This window comes from Sesamum indicum, linkage group LG11, assembly GCF_000512975.1.
Source record: "Sesamum indicum cultivar Zhongzhi No. 13 linkage group LG11, S_indicum_v1.0, whole genome shotgun sequence".
NCBI classification, from domain to species: Eukaryota; Viridiplantae; Streptophyta; class Magnoliopsida; order Lamiales; family Pedaliaceae; genus Sesamum; species Sesamum indicum.
In genome coordinates, this window is record NC_026155.1 from 12,130,059 (window position 1) to 12,154,666 (window position 24,608).

General features: G+C 33.5%; 5 protein-coding genes across 5 annotated transcripts; 1 reads left to right on the forward strand and 4 right to left on the reverse strand.

The window, feature by feature from the left end:
- On the forward strand, nt 54-3,872 carry LOC105174140 (putative homeobox-leucine zipper protein ATHB-51). The gene is made up of 3 exons (XM_011096140.2): nt 54-412; nt 1,207-1,559; nt 2,915-3,872. Exons 1-3 carry the CDS (start codon nt 310-312, stop codon nt 3,170-3,172), a joined length of 714 nt encoding a protein of 237 aa, XP_011094442.1. The 5' UTR covers nt 54-309; the 3' UTR covers nt 3,173-3,872.
- On the reverse strand, nt 3,981-4,833 carry LOC105174141 (dirigent protein 1-like). The gene has a single exon (XM_011096141.2). It carries the CDS (start codon nt 4,641-4,643, stop codon nt 4,101-4,103), a length of 543 nt encoding a protein of 180 aa, XP_011094443.1. The 5' UTR covers nt 4,644-4,833; the 3' UTR covers nt 3,981-4,100.
- On the reverse strand, nt 7,630-11,249 carry LOC105174142 (sulfite exporter TauE/SafE family protein 4). Its single transcript, XM_011096142.2, has 12 exons — nt 10,836-11,249; nt 10,495-10,654; nt 10,138-10,338; nt 9,871-9,932; nt 9,527-9,572; nt 9,366-9,421; nt 9,195-9,281; nt 9,040-9,090; nt 8,698-8,937; nt 8,379-8,472; nt 8,162-8,302; nt 7,630-8,087 (listed from the first exon to the last, which is right to left on the reverse strand). The coding sequence occupies exons 1-12, from the start codon at nt 10,998-11,000 to the stop codon at nt 8,005-8,007; spliced, it is 1,386 nt and encodes a 461-aa protein (XP_011094444.1). The 5' UTR covers nt 11,001-11,249; the 3' UTR covers nt 7,630-8,004.
- LOC105174220 (auxin-responsive protein SAUR22-like) lies at nt 18,083-18,433 on the reverse strand. The gene has a single exon (XM_011096246.1). It carries the CDS (start codon nt 18,431-18,433, stop codon nt 18,083-18,085), a length of 351 nt encoding a protein of 116 aa, XP_011094548.1.
- Nucleotides 21,102-21,434, reverse strand: LOC105174221 (auxin-induced protein 15A-like). Its single transcript, XM_011096247.1, has one exon. It carries the CDS (start codon nt 21,432-21,434, stop codon nt 21,102-21,104), a length of 333 nt encoding a protein of 110 aa, XP_011094549.1.

Genomic DNA, 24,608 nt, shown 5'->3' on the forward strand with positions numbered 1-24,608 from the left:
TCTCTTCCCTTCCGGACAATCTTCTTATAATAACTGGTCGCCCCCCGCCCTTAAACGTCCTATACTTCTAGAGGGATTTATACACTTGATCATTTCTCATATACATCTTCACACTTTGTTTTGCCAAAAGGGAACTAAAAGAAAAGAAACCTCTGACGTCGTTTGTCTGTCTGTAAATTAAGAGTGGTCCACTACGTCTATTCGGGCTATTCCCTCATATATACCACACTTAGATTTTGAGTTGATTCTTGGCCTGACCCGACCTCACCGCATCATCATAAAACAGGGTTTCTTTCTTTCTTTTTAGCAATGGATTGGAACGCTAATCTTAGAGTGCCTAATTTCGTTTCTCGCCCCGACAATTCGCTTAGCTTTCTCTACAACTATAATTATAACGATCAGTTTCCAGCAGGTATGTCAATTCTTACCATCTTCTTGATTTTCTTAATGCTTTTGATGAGTTGAAAGATATATGTCCATTGTGTATGTGTCGGAATTAAATTCCAGGTCTTGTCTGGATTCAAAAGCTTGAGTTTAACCTTGATAGCTATATATATAAGTAGAAATCGACCTCATGCAAGGGTTTCCATCCAAGTGTACGGCAGACTTAATGGTTTCAGATTTTCACAAATCAATGAGAAGCTAAGAAGCTTTTACAAGAAAAGTTGTTGAATATGGCTAGAGAATTAATAGCCACTGTGTGACTGTAAGTATTCTGCAATCAGAAGTTGTACAAAGAAAAAAGCTGGTTTTTTTGATTCATCTAACAGATAAACGAGTTTGTACCATGCATCTCCCGTCAGCATCATCGTCTTTACTCAGTTTGTTTTTCTTGCATGCATTACAATATGACAACCACCACCACTACAAAAAATAACGCTCGCAGCAACGACATATATTTCTTATAAAATAATGGAATTTGTTGCTAATGTAGATTAGCATAAAAATTTTATTTGCTAATTAGTTTGATATTGAGTTTAACATTAATTTTTTCATAGTTATTGAGTAACTTTCTTGTAGTGTGCTAAGAGTAATACTTTACCGCAATGGAAAACTATTCTTGTTAGATTAATTAGCTTCTTTCAATTATAAATTAATCACATTACAAGTGTATTGTATTGACCATGTGATTCGTGTAATATTTAGCATACGAAAAAAATATAATATTAATAATATATACATATTCATGTATCAATTTTTTATTAGGTTTAGAGATAAAGCAGCCAACAATGCAGAGTTCAACACAACACACGATGTTGCCAACTTTCATGGAGAAGAGCAACAGTAGCATGAATATTTACGGGCAGGACCCGAAGAAGAAACGATTGAGCACCGAGCAGTTGGAGTCACTGGAAAACAGTTTCCAGGAGGAGATTAAGCTGGACCCTGACCGGAAGATGAAGCTGGCCAGGGAACTGGGGCTGCAGCCGCGACAGATAGCGGTCTGGTTCCAGAACCGGAGGGCTCGGTGGAAGGGCAAGCAGCTTGAGCGCTTGTACGATGCGCTAAAGCAGGAGTTCGATGCGGTTTCCAGGGAGAAGCACAAACTCCAGCAAGAGGTAATACTTCATTAATTTACTCTGCTTCTTGATAATTTCTTGGGAACACTGATTAATTACAATGATATGTATTCCTTGTGAAATAATAAAATTTGTTGCTAATCTACATCAACAATGAATTTACTAAGAATTTTAGGAAATTTTTTTGTCCAAATTAGGTTTGGTTAGACCAAACAAATCACAAAGTAAGTGTGGTACACATGTAATGCGATAAGTCATTTTTTCGTAATTTTACATCAAGTGTATTGCATTCATCATATAATTGGTTCAAATATGATCGAGTTGGATTCGAACTAAAATTTCTCAAACTTTACTTATTAAATATCTTATTTTTCATTTTAGCATCAAATTTTACCATGGCAATTGATACATTTGCTTGCAGTGATAGTTTTTGGAATAAAAGAATTAAAGTTACGTAATCAAATCAAATGAGAATAAGCATATGAAATCATATATATTTTGCTAAACAAATTTTGATACACAGTTGTAAAACACATAAGTTGAACCAATATATAACGGACAATATTGAGTTGAATTAGTGTGAAATTACAACTTTGGAAATGCTTTCAGGTAATAAATAGTGTATATATATTGAATATGAAATTGTTGGATACATATAAAGGTAGTATGCAATTTATGAAAGTCGAGTACATACAAATTTGTGTATGTATCACTTTGAGGTTCTTAAAGTTGCTTTTTTAATGCATTTATTCTGGACATATTTTTCATTTACTTTGACGGTTTGGATTGTGCAATTAACTACATTTGAAGCTATTTTAATTTGAAGTCTCCAATTGAACTGATTATATAGATAATTATTTTATAAAGTATCTGGATTAAATTGCGAAAATTAATTTGCATAGGACGAAAAATACCACCTTCTTAAGTTACAGGACCAAAATTGCAATTTTTCCTTTTGTTTGTCATGCTTGTTTTTATATGAATATGTTATATATAGATTAAAATATTTTAATTAATGATTTATTATGATGAACTTTAAGTCCACCTAATAATTTTCGCTATTTCTTTGAGATTATAAAGTTGTTCCATCTAAGTGGAACCCTAATAGAAAGATACATATGTAGATGAAGAAAAGAGTTGATGATAGTTACATTGCAGCAGTTTGAGTTTTGATGGTGACAGAAAGAAAAGAAAGAAAGAAGACAACATCATAGTCTTGTTCACAAGGAATTGAAACACAAAGTCACATGTCATTTTCATCAAAAGAAGGCTGGCTTCAAAATTAACTACACATCGGCACTTCTTCAGGGCTTTGTCTGTTGCTAATTAGGCACAAAGTAGACATGCATGCAACTCTTATTGCAATCTTCATGTCTTCAACTCACCCCTGTCAGGTTCTGGCATTGAGGGCTATACTCAAGGATCAGGTGGCAAAGAAACAAGTCTCAACTGGCTACACAGAAGTAATCTCCGGTGAAGAAACAGTAGAAAGCACGTCTATTCCAAGCTCTGACAACACCCCTGCCCCCCCGGAGAACGTCCCTCATCATCAAATCCCAGAATGCAACTACGTGTTTAACGTCGAAGATTACAATCAAGTGATGATGACTCCGACTCCATATAACTGGCCGCCTTTGCCTTCTTGTCCTTAATTGATCTCAATTTATTTTGCAGCTGTCTATATATCTTTTCTTTTTCAGACATAAGAATATGATGTGCTAATTATCTTAGTTATATTCTAGGCCCTAACAAATCGAGGTGCTTGTAGGAGAGAACAAGTGCCGATCACTGGCAGAGTACTGATCAATTAATTTAATTTTCTAGGTTGAGTTGATAGAGGAAGACGTACTGTTTCAGACTTTCATTGACTAATATAAATGTTATTTTAGCTAGTCAAGATTTTCCAGTAGAGAGAGAACCTAAATAATTTATGTATGTTGTTGGTAGTTGGGGTCTTAATTCTTTCTTTGTGTGATGCTGTTTACTTTTTTATTTCTTGAATTTTATTTAAATTTTTTGTGCATTATAGAAATTAATTAAATTATATTAATTGTGTACTTTGGATTGTTTATTAAACTAGTAATTAATAATGGGTCAGCTCTATTTTTCCCAGACCTCACCAACAACAATATTAGGTCAGAAATTAGCAATCAGTTGAAGAATTAAAACACAATTAATAAATTTGGGTAAATGACTAGTTAATTATTGGCTCAATAATGAAGTTGCTTAATTAATTAATTAATTAATTAATAGGTATGAGCTGTACATAGACGGATAAATACTATACATGCTATTGGTTGAATCACATGGCTTGCCATAATTAAATCTAATCAAAGTAGAAAGGACAAGAACGCACTAGGCAAGCCTAATCATGAGTCACTGATGTAGTAGTTGTTGTTCTTGTTCTTATCCCAGAGTTTTAATTAAATTTGATTAAGTAAACAAATGAAGAATTCTGAATATTAAATTACTCAAAATCAATAAAGGGTTTGCATCAACGATGAAATTCATCCAAATCTTGATGGGAAGAAGATATATAACTTAGTCCAGCTAATTATGACATAGAACACAGACTCAAATTCAGTAGTGCTTGACAGTAATATCAAGTTTAAGAATACCTCTGAGATTAGGAATATCCAGCATCTCAGTTGTCATAATCCCATAACCCTTTACAAACCTGAAGTATCCAGTCCCCGAAACTACTGAGAACTCTCTCTCCTTCATCGCGAAGATATCAGCCCCCTGGATTTCCAGGGTGCTCCCTTTGTATTCCCCGTCAGTGAATATCACTGAGAACACCAAGTGCAGCCCTTTCCCATCCAACTGAGAGTTTATGTACATCCCTTGTGCCCTTCCAATCTCTTTCGACTTGGGGTCCGGGCCCTCTGTCACCGGATCATCGACTGCCACTAGGGTTCCAAAGTGCAGGACGCTGGTGGTATGGCCGTCTTTCCCCGCCACCGTGACAGCGGAGGTGTCGTGGCCAGTTAAGTAGTCGTGCACGTAGAAAGTGAGGTTGGTTTTCTTGGGCTGGCGCCTGGGGAAGTTGAATCCCCAGTAAAGGAGAGGTAGAACAAGGAGAGGGAACAGGGAGTTTGAAGCCAAGTTGAGGAGATTAGACATGGTTAGAGTTCTGGGAGAGATGGTAATGTTAGACAAGTGGGATTAATTTATGTTGACATAAAAGATTCGGAGTTGAGGATTTTGAGTTGTGCTTCAACAGAAAATGACAAGGAAAAATGAATAATTTAAACTGTATATAGTTATTTTTTATGTTTGATGACGAGGCAGTTTGGCTCTCCCAAGAAGGTCAGGTTAAAATAGCAAACAAGTAAATAGCCTATTCATTGGTTCAGGGAATAAGCTCACATTTAAGTGTAATAATGGTTTTGTGTAGGCATACATACATGTACACTCTTTTCATTTCTGAGCTAGATTCTGGCAAAGTTGTACAAATAGGGGATAATATGACTTGGATTTATGTACCAGTTGCAGATATTTTACTGCGTATATATACTTTACTGTAAAAAATGACAAAAATAACACTAGAATTTATGACTTATACAGTCACCATTTTTATTAAACCAACAATTTTCATAAATTTGATGCAATGAAAAAGAGAGGAACACTACAAATCAAGATTCTGGGTTAATAAATACTACAGCAGGCAACACCAGATTCTTAGGTATTTAAGAGGCATTGGTTTACATCATTGAAAAACTGCGAATTGAAATGTAATGATAAGCTGTATCCTCAACTATATTTAGGAAAACAAAACAGTGACAGTCAACAAGTAGCAGCCTTTGACCTACTCATGAATAAAATAAGTATTCATTTCATTACTTGATTGATGATGGTAAGATCAAGCAATCACTCCTCACTATAACTTCAAGAAAGCAATATGCTCCAACTGGTTGGCTTGGACTTCAATCAAACAAAATATCTTACCAATACTCTCCACCCACCGCCTCCTAGGTTAGGAGCTTTGAGTGCAGCACCTCTTGGAATGTTACCAAACACACCTCTTTTCTGAACCTTGCTCATTACCTCACAATTCTTTTCATCTTTATATTTAATATTTTAACTTTTTTATATTTCATGTGCTATATCATCTCATTATATTCACATATTATTATTTGATTAATAAATAAATAAATAATTTTTTGCAATCATGCAAGCTTAATTATTGTGTATGAATCAATAATTATGTTATTTAGTGAGAGCATTATTGAATTAAACATATTTTTAACCTATAATTGAAATAAAATTTATGATTTTTTGTGGAAAAAATAATTAATAACGACAAACAAGTAAAATAATAAGCAAAAAGATAGTATCTTTTTAATACATGGGGACAAAACAGTTTTTCAACACTTCAAATGCAGCAAAACAGGACAAATCCTTAGGTCCCAAAAGCATGTTACGTACGTTAGGAACAGGGCACGGTGAATAACAGTCTTAATTGTTCAAACATTAATGTCTTTTCTACTCATATTATCATGCAATAGAGGCACCGATTTTCAAGAAGCGGTGTATCTTCTTCTATTGCCTGAAATTGCTGCCAATTGCCCCTCAGACAAAGACCATATCATTCCCTTTTCACATAAATCAACAAAATATTTATATAACTTTGAAACCCAATTTCTTCTTTTTTTGGTTTAAATATTAAACCCAACTCCCTCCCATTACAATTCAAAGTCATTCTACACATTAACCTGAACAACAAATTAGGGCCAACACCGACTGCGTCACCCAGATTCCATGAACATCGAGACATCAGAATTAACATTTGAAGGCGATACATGTACAATTAGATAAAAGGAACGGAACCACGGAGCTGTAGTTGAGAACCATGATCCGCTCATGATGAATTCCCCTGTTTCAAAAGAAACCCTAATTGAGAAATTGAGCCCTGACAAAGGGAAGTTCTATATGAATCTAGAGGATACGAAATGAATGAAGCCCACAATTCTACGAAGATGGACCACTTCTATGAAGATGAGCCTCACAAATTCCAATCCCATCACTAGGGCCTAAATCACGGCCCAATAAAGCGGCCTCGCTTTGATAATTTTTCCACATAAGAAATTTACATGAGAATTGAGAAATGAAGAAATTGAGGCCCACAACCTATTTTTTTTTTTTTATTTCTTAAAAAATTACAACAGTCTCCTTTAAAATATATCGCAATTATAATTATTTTTTTATTAATAATTTTAAAATTAATAATTTTTTAACAAATATCTCTTTGAGACAGCCCATTATATGACTTATTTGTTAGACGTCCGTTAATTTTAGAGAGTATATATAATTTTTCAAATAATAAGAAGGCATTTGTGATTATAGTAAACTTCAAAAGAGTGCATTGTAATTTACTTTTTCTTTCAAAATTTTATTTCAAAAAATTCTAATTGATTCTTTATTTTAATTAAATTAATTAGTTGCAATAATTTGAAAAAGAAACAGTAACCAGTCAAACATAGTACTGCCTTAATGATAGGAATTTAGTGTAGAGCCAAACCACATGTTATTGCCACTTCACAATGATTCAATGCAGCATGTGACTCAAGAAAATGGCCATCCATCCATCCATCCATCCTTCATCTATGGATCTTAGGCCACTGCCTCCTACTTCTCTTTTTGTCTTTTCCTTTCTTGTGCTTCATCATTAACTACCAAATTCTAAAAATCTCACCCAACAAAACTTCATGTTTCTATTTGTAATCCATGGGGAGTACAATACGGAATGCATTAAAAATATAACAACAGACACGTTTATCAGGGGAGATCTCGAATTTAGTGTACAGTTTAAAAAAGTGATCAATATATATACTATATTTGCTATGTGATCTATTTAAGTCGACAAAACTTAATTTGAATAAAAAAAATTTCACAAATAGTTTCAAATAAGTAAACATGTAGGAAGTACCAGGACTGGTAGAGGCGAAGTACTCTCAAGTTGGTCTACTAATCCCGAGTCATCTCCACCCTTTATTGTCTGTGGTTTTATTGTGTATGGTCCAAATAACACATACGACAGTTCTTATTACACATAAAATTCGTGCGGAAATGTGTCTGTAAACAGTTTAGAGATTCCTACAGGGGAGAGGGCAAAACAACAATCTTGACGTGTTTTATTCATATAAAACAAATGAAGTGGGGGAGTGGGCTGTGGTGTTAGCGGTGGCTAACACTCGACATAGTCAAAACCCCTTTTGGGCACACATTTTCAAATTATGACAACTAAGGCATGAGAGGGGGTTGGTCAGTTAGGCATTGGCCAACACCCATTACTACTACTAGTACAGCTGCTGCACTAACATACATATTATACACAGTAACATATGACCAAAGACTTTAGAGGGCTGGTCAATTAGGCATTGACCAAACCACTATTCCTCAACGCAAAACAAATCCATCCTATTGTTTCAATCCTTTGTTGCATTTTAAATTTTCATCTTCAGACAACCTCCATCGCTCAGAGTTATTGGCTGGAGCAGAAGTCCAAGAATCCCATGAACTCATGGTTGTTTATCATCTTGATGCTTTTCTCTATTCCAATTACACCTGCCAAGAGAGAGAGAGATGAATGAATTTCTTGAGGGAAGGGTGCAAGTTTCTAATAATATGAGATAAATTACCCATTGTGAGAGCACTGGCGAAAATGACACCGGAGAGAATGAACACGATGAGCGATGCTCTCCTTAGGATTGTGATTAGTTTTCTAATGAAAAATTGTCCCCAGAAACCAGCAAGAATCGACACACCCATCAGGTACAGAGCTGCAAAACAGATTTTCTTGAGTTTGTACCGAATATTCCAAATGCTGAAAATGATCGTGTATGTTGAGAGGTATACCATAGGGCATGGGAAATCTCTTCAGGAGATAAAACTCCACCACAGATAGAGATGAGGAGAACATCATCACAAAGGTTGCTGTCGCGCTAGCGACCTGAAATTTTAGACGATTCCAATTGCTTTAATTGTAACACTGACATTTTTAACTCGTACAATCAGTCAACAAAGAACATTAATATTTGACAATGGCAGTATCCTGAGCTGGAACTTTAGGATCCACACAAGGCTGTTAAAGCAAGACCATGCTTTTAGTTCAATTTATTTGCGGCCAGAATGTACTAAAATCAAACGATAAAATTTGTGCAGAAGATCACTGTACCTGAGGGATCACTCCAATCTCGAGCAAGAGGGGACCAAGAATGAAACCGCCACCAGAACCTAACAAGCCGCCAACGGTGCCTCCTAAGACCCCACAAAGAGCGCAGAAGGTAAGATTTGTAGTAGTCCATTCTATGGCTGCTTCACATATGAATTCTGAGGTTCCAGCCATCCTCCTTTTCTTGCTTTCTTTGTACAGTTTCACACATTCATAGAAGAATACAACAAGAGCAACAGGCAACTGAGAAGACGAAAAAACAGAACATAAAACTGAGAAAATCGATTGTTCCCACCATTTTCGAGCACATTCTAAAGAAGCTATTCATTCCAAGAAACCATTTACCTGTAACAAGTTAAGCACCCAGTACCATGTGCTGCAAGTCCTCGTGCCGTTCTGAAAACAAATAAATTACAATATTGCAATGGTTGACGTTTAGTTCAACATAAAGAAGGGCCATGACAGGTTTACAAAGTAAAAATAGGCGTAATTTGGCTTGCCTTAATCACTTGAAGAAGCAAAAAGCAAATCCAGACAAGCAGCAGCACCAAAATTTTCTTAATGCTGAGGTTGCCCTTCATAATTTGCTGAAATGTGGAGCTATTGTCAGTTCAACTCAACATATCAAAGAAAAGACACTAACAGACACCATTAAACTAAAATATGCTCACCAATGCTGTTTTCTCCTCTCTAGGAACCAAAGGTTCATACTCAGTGTCAATTAGCACTGTAAAGAGAAAAATAAATAACAAAAAATGCTAATGTCAGCTCCTTTCTCTAATACTTTGCAAGACAATAAAGAACTTGCAGCATTGCATCTAATATCACTTACATTCACCGCGAGAATTAACGAAAGTTTGTCTATCTTGCATGGCTTTCTGCATTAAATCATCAGCCAAGATTTACTAAAAAAATAAATAAAAGGATAATTAAAGAAGAACAAGTAATATAGATTGCACTTGCAGCAGTTAATTTAGGACTTATGATGCTTAGCAGTTGATTACTATTTTATTTAGGTTCAACAGCCACTGTTTCCAGAACTTGCTAACCACTTTCATAGATTAAGCTCTAATACACCTAATGTTCTGAAAATTGTGTGTATTAACTATTCAAGTTGTTTCATGGACAGTATACTATAGTGTGCTTGGTTGTTTATAAATATTTTTGTAGACTGACCTTCAAAACAGTTTCCTCCTTCCACATCTCAATAGCCTTGGCAAAGGACCTTGAAGAAGTCCCTGTTGGTAAAAAGGTAAACATCAGAAAAGCAAAATTTTTACTGCCAACAGTCTTATGTTACAATCTCATAGATTCAACTATCTACATCTCCCTCTTCAACAAAAACTTACATTAGCCCATATTGTCAATCATCTTGTTGTCAGCGACTTATTTCAACGATAATTAGCGGCAATCACACTAAGGGATAATTCAGTTGAAACGTACCCAAGAACAAGATTATGATCAAGACAGTGATGAGCCAATAGGGGAAGACAACACTCAGAGCCACACCAAAGGTGATGCCAAGCATGAGCATGGGCTGGAACAAAAGAGCCAAATCATAGTCAATTATTGGCACTTCTCTGCATGGATGGGGGACCCTCAAGTTGTACCAAACTGATGATGCTGCAGCCCCCATTATCATGCCTGCAGCAAGAGGTTATTGCATCGTTATCACCCAAGAAACTTTAACTTAATATCCAAGGATTCGACAAAATATATAAAATTAACGCAAAGACATATATCACAAGATCACAAGATATTACATCAAACAGGTATGGCGATGATGTTTATAGTTCTTACACTTGGAAATAGCAGCAGCAGACTTGGTATCAAACCCAACAATCAGAGTTAGCATTGGCACAAAAATGCCACCGCCACCAACCCCGCCGACCGTGCCACAGGCCGAGCCCAAGAATCCTATCACAGTGGCCAAAACTACTCTCCAACTAAACTTCAATTCCTGCAACACCCCAGATAAAGAAAACCTCAACACTTAATAATGGGAAAAAAAATCCCATCTTTCACAAACTACAAGAAAATCTCATGTAAAATCCCTTCACATATACATTCCCGCGTCAGAAACAACTAAAGCGCACACACACAGAGAAACACGGATAGAAAACAACATCCCACAAACTCACAGGCCAGACTTTGGCTTCAGATCCATACTTCCGCTCCAAAAAATTGGATTCTGAAGATGAAAGAAGCCACGGCTGTGCATTACCGCCATTGCTGATGAAATAAACAGCGAGAACAGCCAAAGAAAAACCCGTCAGCAGGTACACCACCAGCCCCTTTACAGCCATGGCCGTATTGTAGAACAAACGGTTTGAGTATTCAAACGCAAGAACCCTTTTTTGTTGTCGCACGTCTCTCTTGTGTTCTCACGCTGTGCACGTAACCAGCCAAAGGGAGAAAATTATGGGCAGGATTATATAGAGAGAGGGATAGCGAATTAATAGAATCTTTTGGCATGTGGGTAGGGGCACATGTTGCAGAGGTCAGAGAGAGGCAGCACAGCACTGCACCAGTTCCCCAATCAGACAGAGAACTTCACATAACGCCGTCAGAAATACCACGTGGCCCAATGTTTACAACATAATATCCATTTTGGCCGCGGAAACACCACTCAATTGATAAGACTGAGGTCTCCGGATAGAAACATCGTGATTTTGAATTCTATAATTATAAATGTTTTTATAATAATGTTTTATTTTTTTTATCTTATTCAAATATACATATTAATTTGATATTTTTAAGAAAAATACAATTTGATGTATAATAATGAAATAAATTGCATAGTATAAAAAACATTAACAAGAAGTGTTGGAAAAAATATCAGAAATTTTTGCAAAAAACATTCATTAATTTGATGTCTTAAATCAATTTTTACGTTAAATGTATAATAAAGAAATGAATGGAAAAGCATAAAAAAATTAAAATAAGTGTTTAAAAAAATAATAGCACTTTTGAAAGATTATTTTGATCTGATCTATTTTTTTCCTTTAAATTTCGGAAAAAGAAAAATTTATTTTGTTTCATTTAATAAATATCTAATGAAGCAAATTGCGTTTGAAATTTCGAGTAATTGGAGTTGCATGATCCGAAATTAGCGGAGAAGATTTTGTTTTTCATTTTCTAGTTAAAAAGATTTTGTATAGATTTTTATTTGGATATGAAAAATATGTTCAATTCAATTAATAATATTTGTATTGTTTTTATTGTCAGTTATGTCAAATTAATATCTCTTGTTTGGGGGCAAAATAATCGCGATTTTTATTGATTTAATGTGGGTTTTTTTTTAAAATGATAATTGCATACATGATTGCATCAATAATTTTATGAATTGAACAATACATAAATTCAATTAATATGATTAAAAAAATAAATAAATTATAATAATTCACATAAAATAAAATAAATACTCACATATCTGATGACACTCGAACCCTTAAACACGTTCATGAGACATCAGGCTTAAGTCATATTTTATTGAATTTAGTGATTGGGTATGTATGTATATGCATGAAAATAATAATTTAAGTAAGAATATAGTAGTTTAAAAGAAAAAGTGTATCTCAAGCAAATAAAATTAAAAATTAAGAAATGGAAATAAAAAGAAACAAGAGCTATAGTCCTCTAGTCTAGGGGATATATAGATGGAAACAATTAAATCTACGTAATCATAATGTTTTGCTTATCAAAATCAATAAATAGAATTTGGTCAAGTTTTTTTAATTAGTCTTTCCCAATTAAATTTACCAAATCTAAATAATTAAATTAAATAGAATATCCCATTTAAAAAAAATTGAAACAAGGCCAAGTTTTTATATCAATCTTCTGTAAAATCGTGTTTTATAGTCTTTTTTTGTATTAAAAAGGAGTTACAAAAATTGCAATACTACGTTAGAAAATAATGCATGCATTGCAATTCTCCACCAAATAAAATATAAAACGAGATGCAAAAAGAGAATTTAAATGTTATTACAAATAATAAAAATTCATAACACATAGTTTACATTATTTTCATAAATAAAATGGACTTTGAATTAGTGCATATTAATAAAAAAAAAATACACATATTACTCATAAATCAAGGTTTGTAACATTTCTATATTATTTTTTTGTTATATCAATATTACTCTTAAATTAATTATTTTTTTATATAATATATTAATTTATATATTTATTTTTTCTAATATTTTAAATAATAAAAAATTATTTATTATACGTATGGAAAGAAAGTGATATGATGAATGATTGATGCAAGTTGGTGATCATCCTTAAAAGGTTATTTAGTTCGATTTGAATACGTGCGTACAAGGAGGCAGTGGTGAAACCAAAATCTTCCACTTTCTAATATTAGTATTTTCGTTATTTATGGAATTATTATACTTTCAAAAACCACTAATTTTCATTGGTTTTTTTAAAAATTTAATATTTAGTTGAATTGAATCACTTATCTCGATAAATTTTAAAAATATTTAGTTGCGACTAATTAGTTATTTAAAATATAAATCAATCACGAAGTGAGTATATAATATATAAAATTATCATTGTAATAGTAACAATAAATATAATTGACACTATATTAATGCACAATTATTATAATTAATAATTATATTCCAATAAAATCAAAATTATATATATTTTATACTAATATTATTATTTTTTTAAATTATTGTAGGTTTTAGTCATTTCCATCGGATTGTTTGTGGCATGTGCCCATGTGAGTATGTGAAGAGAATGTCTGTCTGCACCGTACTCAAATTCCTACGCCCACTTATGTTTTTCATGTTCATTAGTCTAAATTCTAATTAAATTCAGAGGGTCCCGCCAATCATTCACTTCGCTACCTAGAATCCTCCCCACCCCCTACCCCCTCCCCCCTCCTTTTGTTTTAAATAAAATAAATAAATATTAGCTATAGTTAAAAATTATTTATTAATAATCTTTTTTTCTTTGGCTTCAAAATGACGATCCACTGTGGATTGTGTTCTTCCTTAATCTATCAAAGTGAAGAGGGCGAGAGTGGATTGAAAAGGGTCGATCGAGAAACCCCCTTGACCCCTTGACTTTTCAAGCTTGCTCTTTATATTGGATGTTCTTTTAATAGTTAGAATCTATATTGTAGTCCTTTCTTCCCCAACACTTGGCTCTCTTTATTTACTTCTCTTTGTTTCCTCATCGTTGCCTTCGGCTAGGGACGGCCAAACCATAATACAATATTTTAATTTTAAATTAATTATTTTTTTACTTATATAAAGGTTAAAATATGTTTAGTTGACAACTAAAACTCCCCAATAAAAATAATAAGTCAGCGAAAGGTGATTTTGACTCATGAAAATTTTCCAAAAAGGCTCTCAGCTCAATTTATTCATTAAGTCCTAAAATAATATAAAATTTAGGATGTCTCATTATGATTTTTACAAAATATAAAGTAATTGTTTTCATAATATATATTAATTTATTTTTTTAGTAATATGTAATTATTCTAGTGTTCAATGCAACGATTGGGTAACCTGTGTGTCACTGGCCGCACCTTGGGTTAGACGGTCGACAGTGACTTGTGGAGGACGAGCGGGCGGCTAAGGGATGCCGGCCAGCACGCAAGTTTGCAAATGGTCTTCGAGCAGAAACTCTTACCGATTAGGGATCGCAATACTGTTTGTATGGGAACTGCCTTAATGTATGGGGATGATATCCGCCAAGTATGAAGTCATTACGAGGACGTTTGGCCACGGAGATATAACGGCGATGATCAAGCGCCACCCTACGCGCGAGCATGCGAGAATTGTGTGAAGCAGAGTGTTTGCAATACTGTTCCAATGGCAAGATCCTTGGAGTGTTGGGAGCACCTCCAAGATATTTCAAAGGTAGATGGTTCTGTTTGAGTAGGAAACGACGATGCAGTGGCGAGACTGTAGTTTTAGAGTATTGCGGAGATAATTCCTCAGCCATGGATGATCAGATGGGGCTGAAACTCTATAGTTATGATATGGAAGTCGTAGGCTATGCTACGGTTCAAGCGGGACGTGAGTTGAACGTCGGTCGAAGGAGATGCGGAAAAAGTGCATTGCTCGGCCCTTTCAGTGTTCTACTTTTGGAACAAGAGAAAACGTTTTTAAGTCTATTATAAGGGGGGACATGCAGTAGTGAGCTCCAACTAGCCCTCCCCATGCTCGACGGTAGTAGCTTGAGAAAACGTTTGCACTAAATGAGCATCTATTGAGGGCATGATGGGGGCCTTCAAGAGTTAGCTCTAGGCAGCCCAGAGGAGTGCTTAGAGTCCCCGAAGAGTATGGGAACCTGACGGGCAACGTAGGGCCAGGATAGCCTACGTTGGGCGCCAATACGGCCGAGAGGTTTCGTGTGACGGGCAAGGTTGCCTCGCGGGTTGTGAGATATCATGGGCAACACCTCTTATGCGAATGGGTTATCAAGGTAAGCATTCCAAGACCTCGTAATCCAACTCACAGTATGCGCTATCAAGTTCTAGCCGTCCATAGGGGTCTCTTGGCTAAGATGAGCGGTCGTGGGATGACGCCTACTGTGGGCATATTATGAAGTCAAGCCGAAAGGCAAGAAAACATATCGGGCATACCGTGTGAAATCAAGGCAAGATGTCGGCATATCGAATGGGCTTCGGACTTATGATGCGGTCTTACTCGGGCAAGGCATGGAAGGCGGCCATGACGAGGGCGTGGGCCTAGAATGCACCGAGTGAACGTTGGGCATGAGATGGCGTTGCGGGCACATGCGTGCGTTGTAATGCCGAGGCGGAGCAAGGATGCTCCTTGCCATTGAGGAATGCGTTGGCAGGTTCTGAGATTATGTGCAAAACGCTAAGGCATGAGTGCTGAGAGCCTCGACGAGTATGGGCATCTCGAATAGGCGAGCGTAAGGGCACGCGGCGGTGCCGCGTAGGGATGCGTTCAAATGTCGCGCTAGCGAGCTTCAATGTCGAAGACACGAGACGGCTATCGGTATATACTTGGATATGTGCGAAGGTGGATCGAAGGTTAGGCGTAACCTGAGACGCCGCAGTCGAACAAAAAATATATGAGAATTACATTCCACTGCTAGACAGAAGAGCACGAAACTTTTGATTTTTTTTTAAATAAAAAAAGTTCAATATAAGTTCCGGATTCAAAAGATGATGGCGATTGTCCTCGTGCATGACGATTATTGCATCAATTTTAATACGTATTACCACTAATACTATTATTATTATTATTAAGTCAGTTCAGAAATTTTCAATATAGTATGACTGGTGTTTAATTTTGTCATAAATAGAACTACTTCTTACTTCTTCTTTCATTTTTCACGTCAACTCATAATACACTTTTGTCTTCTTTTAATTATTCAGAATATTCAATTCTGGCCTAACATTTTTGGATAAGACATAGAGGCAAAAAAGAAAAATCAGTTAAAACGTCACATCTCAATCAAATTTATCATTATACAAATTAAAAAGTGAAAAAAAAAATATGATTAGACTGTCAAGTATTAATACCAAAATTATCACTAAGAATAAATTACAACAATTCTACATAAAATAAGGTTTATTTGCATCGAGACCTTTCCTAATTTATTTAAGGCTAGTAAAATATTACCCAATAAGGATGTACTTGTAATTAAAAATACAATTTAAAAAATATAACTTATAATTTATGAATTAATGATAAGTGGTGCTAATAATGTGATTATATATAATTTAGGACGGCTAGTATAATTTAGTTTTATAAGTTATTATATGTGTAAGAGGTTCTTCTTGATACGGATGCCATACACATTTTATATACTTAATGATAATAATTTTTATTTTGTTATAATAATAATTTGCAAAAATTTGGTAGTGAAAAAACATATTACATAAGTTGTCTAAAAACAATAATTGTGAAAGATATGTTTTTCAATTGTCACTATTATAAATTAGTGACACATAGCTAGTGAGAGTTCAATAAACAATAAAAATTACTAAAATGATATGTGAAATTATTTAAGTGGACACTAAACTATTGTTACATGTGTGTCATTGACTGTGAATTTTTTTAATTAAATAAACGATCTCACATTAGATTGTCAAAATTTTCTAAATAAACAAATAAAAATTATTATTAACAAATAAAATATTTGAATCAAATGGCTATATGTTCGAGTTTCACGAATATCGATGTATGTTTATTAATTTTTATAATAATTTGTTCTTTTTTTGTTTAATGTGACCAACACATAATTTAAAAATAAAAAAAATTACAACTTTAATATTATTAATTTCCTATTGCAGTGCCCTCACTTTTATTTGTTCCGTCCTTGCAGGAAATTTCTTGGAATCTTCTTTTCATATATGGTTAGAATTCTCCTTGCAATAATTATTCCGATGGCACTAATTAAGGAAAGAATAAAAAATTAAAATCATACGATCAATCACTTTCAGAAAAATAAAGCTAAACCATGAAAATCGGCTACAGTCTCGTGAAAAATCCATTACACCAAAAAAAAAAAAAACTCGATTTTATAAACCTTATAAGAGTGGAGGACTAAATATGATGATTTTTTTTTTAAATTTTGGGATCAATTTAAAAATTCTGTAAAGAAGATGATCAAATACATCAAATCTTTTTAATTTTAAAATTAATTTAAAGATTTCATACAATAGAAAACTAAAACTATTATTAAAATTAAAAGTGGAATTTTGGTAAATGAATTTTGTGTAATAATATGGGATGAAGATGGGGACAGGGACAAAAGTACCTGGTCGATGAACAGATCCATCCCACCAACCATTCAATAATTGTTGGATTGATACAGAATCAGGCAGCATCTGTCATTCAACAATTTCACCACACTTTCCAAAAGTAATCTTATGAATTGCTTCCTCACCTGCACTAAACTATTGCTTTTTCTACTATTCTTGACTCAATGAAGTGATACGAGGTACTGTTTGGTTTTTAAGTTTATTTATAAGATTTCATAATTTCGTATATTTTGAAGTATTGAGATAGAAAAAAAATTGAATTAAACCAACTTTATTAAGGTTCTTAAAATAAGACGGCATTTGGATGAGTTATGAACCTATTTTAATTTGGAGACACAAATGAAAAGAAATAAGGTTGTATTTGAATGAAAAGATTTTATTTTGACTGGTTAAATTTGAAGTAAGAATTTCAAATTACTGTATGCTCTAAATGGATTTAAAATTACAATGTCACATAATATAGTTTAAACAAGTTTGATGGATATATTATTGTAAATTTAAAATTATTCGATCCAAATCTGTAAATTTAAAGATATCACAACAAAAAAATTATATGTATAGTTCATATCTTCTATGATATCATTTACAAATAGTCATGTAATTAAACTACGCGTACACTTAATGAAACTACGTGCACATACACAACATGTAATGTTTGTTGAACGTCTGATCAAGGGCACGGCGGAGGACATGGTCGAAGGCGGCGACGGAGCACGGCACTTCCAGGGGCCCAAAGGGAGTAATATCGTCTTGGTACTTGTCCAGCATCGCCTTGAAGGCGGGAGAATTGGCGGCCGCCGTCGGGACTATATATCTCTTCCGCTCGACTCCAACGTATATAGGAATGAATCCTCTGGGAGAGCGAGACGGTTTCTGGTGATCTCCATTCTCGAGTTTGTCGTACCGGCGAAGATGTCCATCGTTGTTTAAGCTCAAATTCTTGAACAGGCGCTGGAATTTGTACGGAAGCACACCCATTCTGCAACACGAAAAATGTCTGAACAACAAGGATTTTCAGAATTCTTGATGAACGAGGTAGTGGAAACTGAGAATTCACTGACTATGGCCTACATATATATATATACACACACATAAAAATAGAGGTTGATTCCAAGTCGATGGGTATTAGTGTTCGTACATATGACTGCTTCTAGAAATTGAGTTGCCGTTAATGATCAGAGATGGAAAGGGATTGTAATTCTTACACGTACGACGTTGATTTCGACATGCAACAATTTTATTGACGGTCAAGGTGTAATCGCGTATATCCTGAAGGAGTCCTGGTTGGGCATGAATTCGGGTGAATCCATGACATTGCTAGGTTGAATCCCGAGGGAGTCCTCGTTGGGCATGATTATTAGGGTGCACCAATGCTAGGGCTTAGATCAAACTTAGATCAAATTTAATAATCCACATTCAATTAATTACATAATATATATATATATATAATTTTGGTCGAGATCTATTGTGATTCATAACTGATTTTAAAAATTACTAACTAGTGATTGAAACTTGATCTACACGAGTATATCAAATTGGACTAAGTAATTGTTAATTGAATAGGTATTTTTGTCATTTTTTTATTGATTCAATGCATTTCCCATATCAATATAATTGACCTATCTTATGATTTGTTTGGATATATAGGATCCAAATTAATTTGAACTAAAATTTCCTAAGCCGAGACAAGAAAAGCAAATATACTTGGTATTCAATAATCAATCGAGATAAAATTTCTGGCCTAACATTTGGATAAGACATATAGGCAAAATATTAAAAAACGTCACATCTCAATCAAATTTATCATTATGCAAAATAAAAAATAAAAAAAATATTATTAGACTGTCAAGTATTAATATTAAAATTATCACTAAGAATAAATTACAATGATTCTACATAAAATAAGATTTATTTGCATCGAAACCTTTTGTAATTTATTTAAGGCATGTAAAATGTCACCCAATAAGAATGTACTTGTAATTAAAAATACAATTTCAAGAGTATAACTTGTAATTTATAAATTAATGATAAGTGGTGCTAATAATGTGATTAGATATAATTTAGGACGGTTAGTATAATTTAGTATATTAATTTTTTTAAAAGTAAAAAGAAAATAATACAAGAAAAAATTAAATTGGTCTTGAAAAATTATACTTTTAATTCCATAGGATCTGTGATTCAACACTTGTGTAATTCTATGCTATACGAGATTTTCAAAATGAATTCAAAATTAGAAATATTGGACACATTTCATCTTATATTTTACGAAATTTTTTAAATGATCCCAGAATTAGAAAAACTCAATCTTATAAATCTAATAAAGTAGAGGACTAAATGTGGTGCTTTTTTTTATTATTATTATCTTGGGATCATTTTAAAAATTTCGTAAAGTAGCTTATCAAATATATCAAATTTATATATATTTATGTATATGTATGAGTATGTATATAACTTTTTTAGTTGTAGGGCCTATAATTGGTGTAAACTTATTTTGACAAAAAAACATTAAATGAGGCACTGTTTCAAAATATCTCAAAATACCACTAAAACTTCTAAAATAAATCAAGATAAATATTATCCATATTTTGATCCATCTCAAAAACGAAGCAAAATAGAAACCAAACATTATGATTGCTTTTTCTACTATTCTTGACTCAATGAAGTGATAGTGGGTAATGTTTGATTTTTAAGTTTACTTATAAGATTTCATAATTTCGTATATTTTATAAGAATGCAAATTTAGTTATTTGAAAATGAAGTTTTGAAGTATTTAGATAAATAAAAATTGTGAAAATTATAATACGTACGTTACTAATGATAAATCTCTAATTAGTTGAAGAAAATATTAATTAAACCAACTTTATTGAGATTCTGAAAATAAGACGGCATTTGGATGAGTTATGAACCTATTTTAATTTGGAGACACAAATGTAAAGAAATGAGATTGATTTGGAATCAAAAGATTTTATTTTGACACATCAAATTTGAAGGATTTCAAATAATTGTATGTTAAATGGATTTGAAATATAGTACAATATCACATACTACAGTTTAACATTTTGTGTGGGATGAATTTATCTAAACAAGTTTCATAGATATGTTATTATAAATTTAAAATTATTCCATCTAAATCTGTAAATTAAAAAATAACACAACAAAAATCTAATAAACATCTAAAGTCATTTTATTTGGTCTCTTGATAATTTTTCTTTTAATCCTATATGCATGCACACACTCTCAATAGGTTTAACTCAATATTTTTACAATAAAATATTGAGCTCCAAACCATTGAGGTGTCTTCTAAGATACTGGTCTCTTGATAACTTAGTTTCTATTTGTGCATGTTGTAGATTTTATAGAAAAACAAACCTTCAAAAAAATTATATGTATAGTTGATATCTCTTCTATGGTATTATTTACAAATTGTCATGTAATTAAGCTAAATCAAAAACAAAAAATACTTGCACATTGACAACATGTAATTTTGTTAAATTCATATATCCCACATGAATTACAGTTAGATGAATACTAAGGAATCAACAACAGAAAATCCTTGTCCAAAAAGAGAAAAATGAAAAAAGATCTAATCATATAATGTCGGGTAGCCGCCATAGGTTTCCGACGGATCAAGAACTCAAGATTGTCGTCATCGTTTCGAATTGCGCGTCTGATCAAGGGCACAGCGGAGGACATGGTCGAAGGCGGCGACGGAGCACGGCACTTCCAGGGGCCCAAAGGGAGTAATATCGTCTTGGTACTTGTCCAGCATCGCCTTGAAGGCGGCGGAATTGGCGGCCGCCGTCGGGACTATATATCTCTTCCGCTCCTCTCCGACATATATAGGAATGAATCCTTTGGGAGAGCGAGACGGTTTCTGGTGATCTCCATTCTCCAGTTTGTCGTACCGGTGACGATGTCCATCGTTGTTTAAGCTCAACTTCTTGAACAGGCGCTGGAATTTGTACGGAAGCACACCCATTCTGCAACACGAAAAATGTCTGAACTGAAACAAGGGTTTTCGGAACTCTTGATGAACGAGGTAGTGATAACTGAGAATTCATTGACTATGCCCTACATATATATATACACACACACAAAAATAGAGGTTGATTCCAACTCTTGATGGGTATTAGTGTTCGTATATATGACTGCTTCTAGAAATTGAGTTGCCGTTAATGATCAGAGATGGAAAGGGATTGTAATTCTTACACGTACAACGTTGATTTCGACATGCAGCTATTTTATTGGAGGTCAAGGTGTAATCACGTTCGTCCCTCGGGAGTCCTGGTTGGACATGAAGTCGGGTGAATCCATGACATTGCTAGGTTGAATCCCGAGGGAGTCCTCGTTGGGCATGATTCTTAGGGTGCACCAAATGCTAGGGCTTCAATTTTGATGAATAATTTAGTTTCAAAAATTCTAAACTTAAATCAAATTTAATAATGCACATTCAATTAGTTATATAGATATATATATGATTGGGTTGAAAGTCTACTGTACTCTACAATTGACTTTAAAGATGATTGAATAATGATTGAAACTTGGTCTGCATGCACAGATATATTGAATTGGACTACAGTAATTGTTGACTAAATAGGTAATTGGTCATTTTTTGTTGACTCGATACATTTCCCTTATCAATATAATGGTCCTATCATATGATTTGTTTGGATAATCGAAATTAATTCGAACTAAAATTTCCTAAGCCGAAACAAGGAAAGCAAATATACTTGGTATTCAACAACAAATTAGAGCTGAGAACCCTATAATGAAAAGTCTCGGGAACCAATAATCAATCGAGATAAAATTCTTTTATTTTGGAATTTTGGGTAACAAAAAAAAAAAAAAGAATTGTTGATAAACTAGACCTTAGTCGAAATATATACTGGTCCTTGTAACAATGTATATAAATTCATAGATTCGATCATTGTCTATTAGAATTCTGATTTGTTCCCAACGGGACGAAGAAATAAGATCGTCATTTCACTCCAATCAATTCAAGAATACGAGAACGTATTAATGCTCCCTTCAGGTGTCTCGATCGATGCCCCATTGACAGCATTTTTGTAAAAATAGTATTTTTGTCTATTTGGACGGTTCTCAAAAATTAAAAAGAGGTGGTACATTACTAAATATGAAACTCTAGAAATGCATTTAATAGTTAAAAAAACACAAGCAATTAGATAATATTTGGTAAAAATTCAGATTTGAATGTAATCATATAGGAGGAGGATCCATCTATATACCTTGCCAGTCATTGTAATTTTTGAGTGGCAGCACTTAGATATATGGGGAATAGAATTGGGGCGTGAGAGTAAAGGACACCTTGGATTGGGCATCTAAATCATGTGAACAAGGTTATGTCGCTTTTTCTTATTGGACTACTTTGGAACTGGCCCAAAACAATTTCAATATAAAATAAATAAATAAATAAAAATTCCGAACACAACCCGAAACTTACCCTATCTCATTTTCCTATATTATTTAAATATACCGGTATTAGGTACGGATTTAATTTAATTTTATTTAAAATTATATCTCATAATATGACGGCTCGTGTTAAATTTCCAATTCGTAGAAAATAATGGTCTAATTTTGATAATTTTCAACCACTCCTAAAAAATGATTTAACATTTGTAGTAATTTTTGTTTCGTAAAAGAATAAGACCAAATATATTTTCATTCATAATATTTTTGAACTACTATCAAATAATGATTTGACACTTACAGTAATTTTATTACTTAATAAAAAAAACATATATTTTTGTCCATTTTCAATATTTTTGAAAAAGATTTTAAGGCATGTAAAAGACACGTCTCATTGGTTTAGGCTAGAAAATGTTGTAGGTAGGTAGGGAGACTTGTTAAGGTTAGGACACGAGAAAAGTTGGTAGAGTCATGAAAAAAGTGATGCATCTCATTTCTCATGTTTCTTCGCTCGGACCACAATCTCAAAGTCCCACCATGCCCATCACCTACCATCATCCTATGATTGACTCCGGGTTCATTTTTATGTCTTTTTCTAGGGTAAACTATAATAGGTTGTAATAAAGCAATCTCAAAGTCCCACCATGCCATCACCTACTATCATCCTATGATCGAATCGGGGTTCATTTTTATGTTTTTTTTTTAAGAGAAAATTATAAATACTCTCTTCAATTTACAAATATCTTAATAAATACCCACCATACAATGGGCTATCATAAGGGGGTATTTGTTAGGATATTAGTAATTTCAAATGAGTATTTGTAATTTTTCAAACAACGAGAGAATATTTGTAACTATAGCAAATTAAAAAAAAAAAAAACCGTTGTAATATACTATTTTTCTTATCGTGTCCTTTCATTTTATGATAATCATTGTCCCCAAAATGTTATGCCTGCAATAAAAGCAATAATTATATTATTATATCAAAATATCAATTGATATTTTAATATATTTTTCGAATTAAAAGTTACAACAAAAAGCAAAGCGATTGTATTTTCTAAAAAAATCTAACTCAAATTTATTGTGTTTAGTCATACTTAAACTAATTGTATGATATGTGTAATATATTTATTGTGATTGTTGTACAGTTTAAAAAAAGTGATCAATCACACAACAAATATATTATTGTACTTTCTATATGATTGATTTGATTATGCTAAATTTAATTCGGATAAAAATATTTGGTGTTACTTTGTCCTAATGTACTTTGAAATGGGAGTTGAGGAGCAATCTTCGAAATCGAACAATTGTCTTAATTAGTCTCTTGAAAGTGAAACGGTGGAGACGAAGGATTGTCATGGAACAAGGCAACCAAATCCACTACACAAACCTCGGGTCTTCCGGCGGGCTCTACTCCAGTGATGCATGATATACTGCGCCGAGCCTTCTACGCAACGCTGATTTTTAACGTTTCTCACTTCATTTACTGACAACTATGGCTGATGATCTTAATGGCGTATAAATGAAATGAAATGGGTGTCCCGTCCCCACTATAAATATATAAACAGAAAAAGTATTGTCCATAAATATATATAATTTTCTTCGAAACCAAATATTGTAGTAATAGGGTGATTGGTTAATAATTCCTGCATGCTGAACAATTATATATATTCATAGATAAAATATATTCTTTTATGTATAATAATAGATAGTATTTGAATGACAT

What these genes read in the sequence shown, in the direction of transcription:
- LOC105174142 (XM_011096142.2), bottom strand. Translation starts at nt 11,000, where the DNA reads ATGGCTGTAAAGGGGCTGGTGGTGTACCTGCTGACGGGTTTTTCTTTG. An exon ending in GAGAGGAGAAAACAGCATTG is followed by an intron (nt 9,282 to 9,365) that starts GTGAGCATATTT and finishes TCCACATTTCAG; the next exon opens with CAAATTATGAAGGGCAACCT. An exon ending in GGGTGCTTAACTTGTTACAG is followed by an intron (nt 8,938 to 9,039) that starts GTAAATGGTTTC and finishes TCGTCTTCTCAG; the next exon opens with TTGCCTGTTGCTCTTGTTGT.
- LOC105174221 (XM_011096247.1), bottom strand. Translation starts at nt 21,434, where the DNA reads ATGGGTGTGCTTCCGTACAAATTCCAGCGCCTGTTCAAGAAGTTGAGC.
- LOC105174141 (XM_011096141.2), bottom strand. Translation starts at nt 4,643, where the DNA reads ATGTCTAATCTCCTCAACTTGGCTTCAAACTCCCTGTTCCCTCTCCTT.
- LOC105174220 (XM_011096246.1), bottom strand. Translation starts at nt 18,433, where the DNA reads ATGGGTGTGCTTCCGTACAAATTCCAGCGCCTGTTCAAGAATTTGAGC.
- LOC105174140 (XM_011096140.2), top strand. Translation starts at nt 310, where the DNA reads ATGGATTGGAACGCTAATCTTAGAGTGCCTAATTTCGTTTCTCGCCCC. An exon ending in TAACGATCAGTTTCCAGCAG is followed by an intron (nt 413 to 1,206) that starts GTATGTCAATTC and finishes ATTTTTTATTAG; the next exon opens with GTTTAGAGATAAAGCAGCCA. An exon ending in AGCACAAACTCCAGCAAGAG is followed by an intron (nt 1,560 to 2,914) that starts GTAATACTTCAT and finishes CACCCCTGTCAG; the next exon opens with GTTCTGGCATTGAGGGCTAT.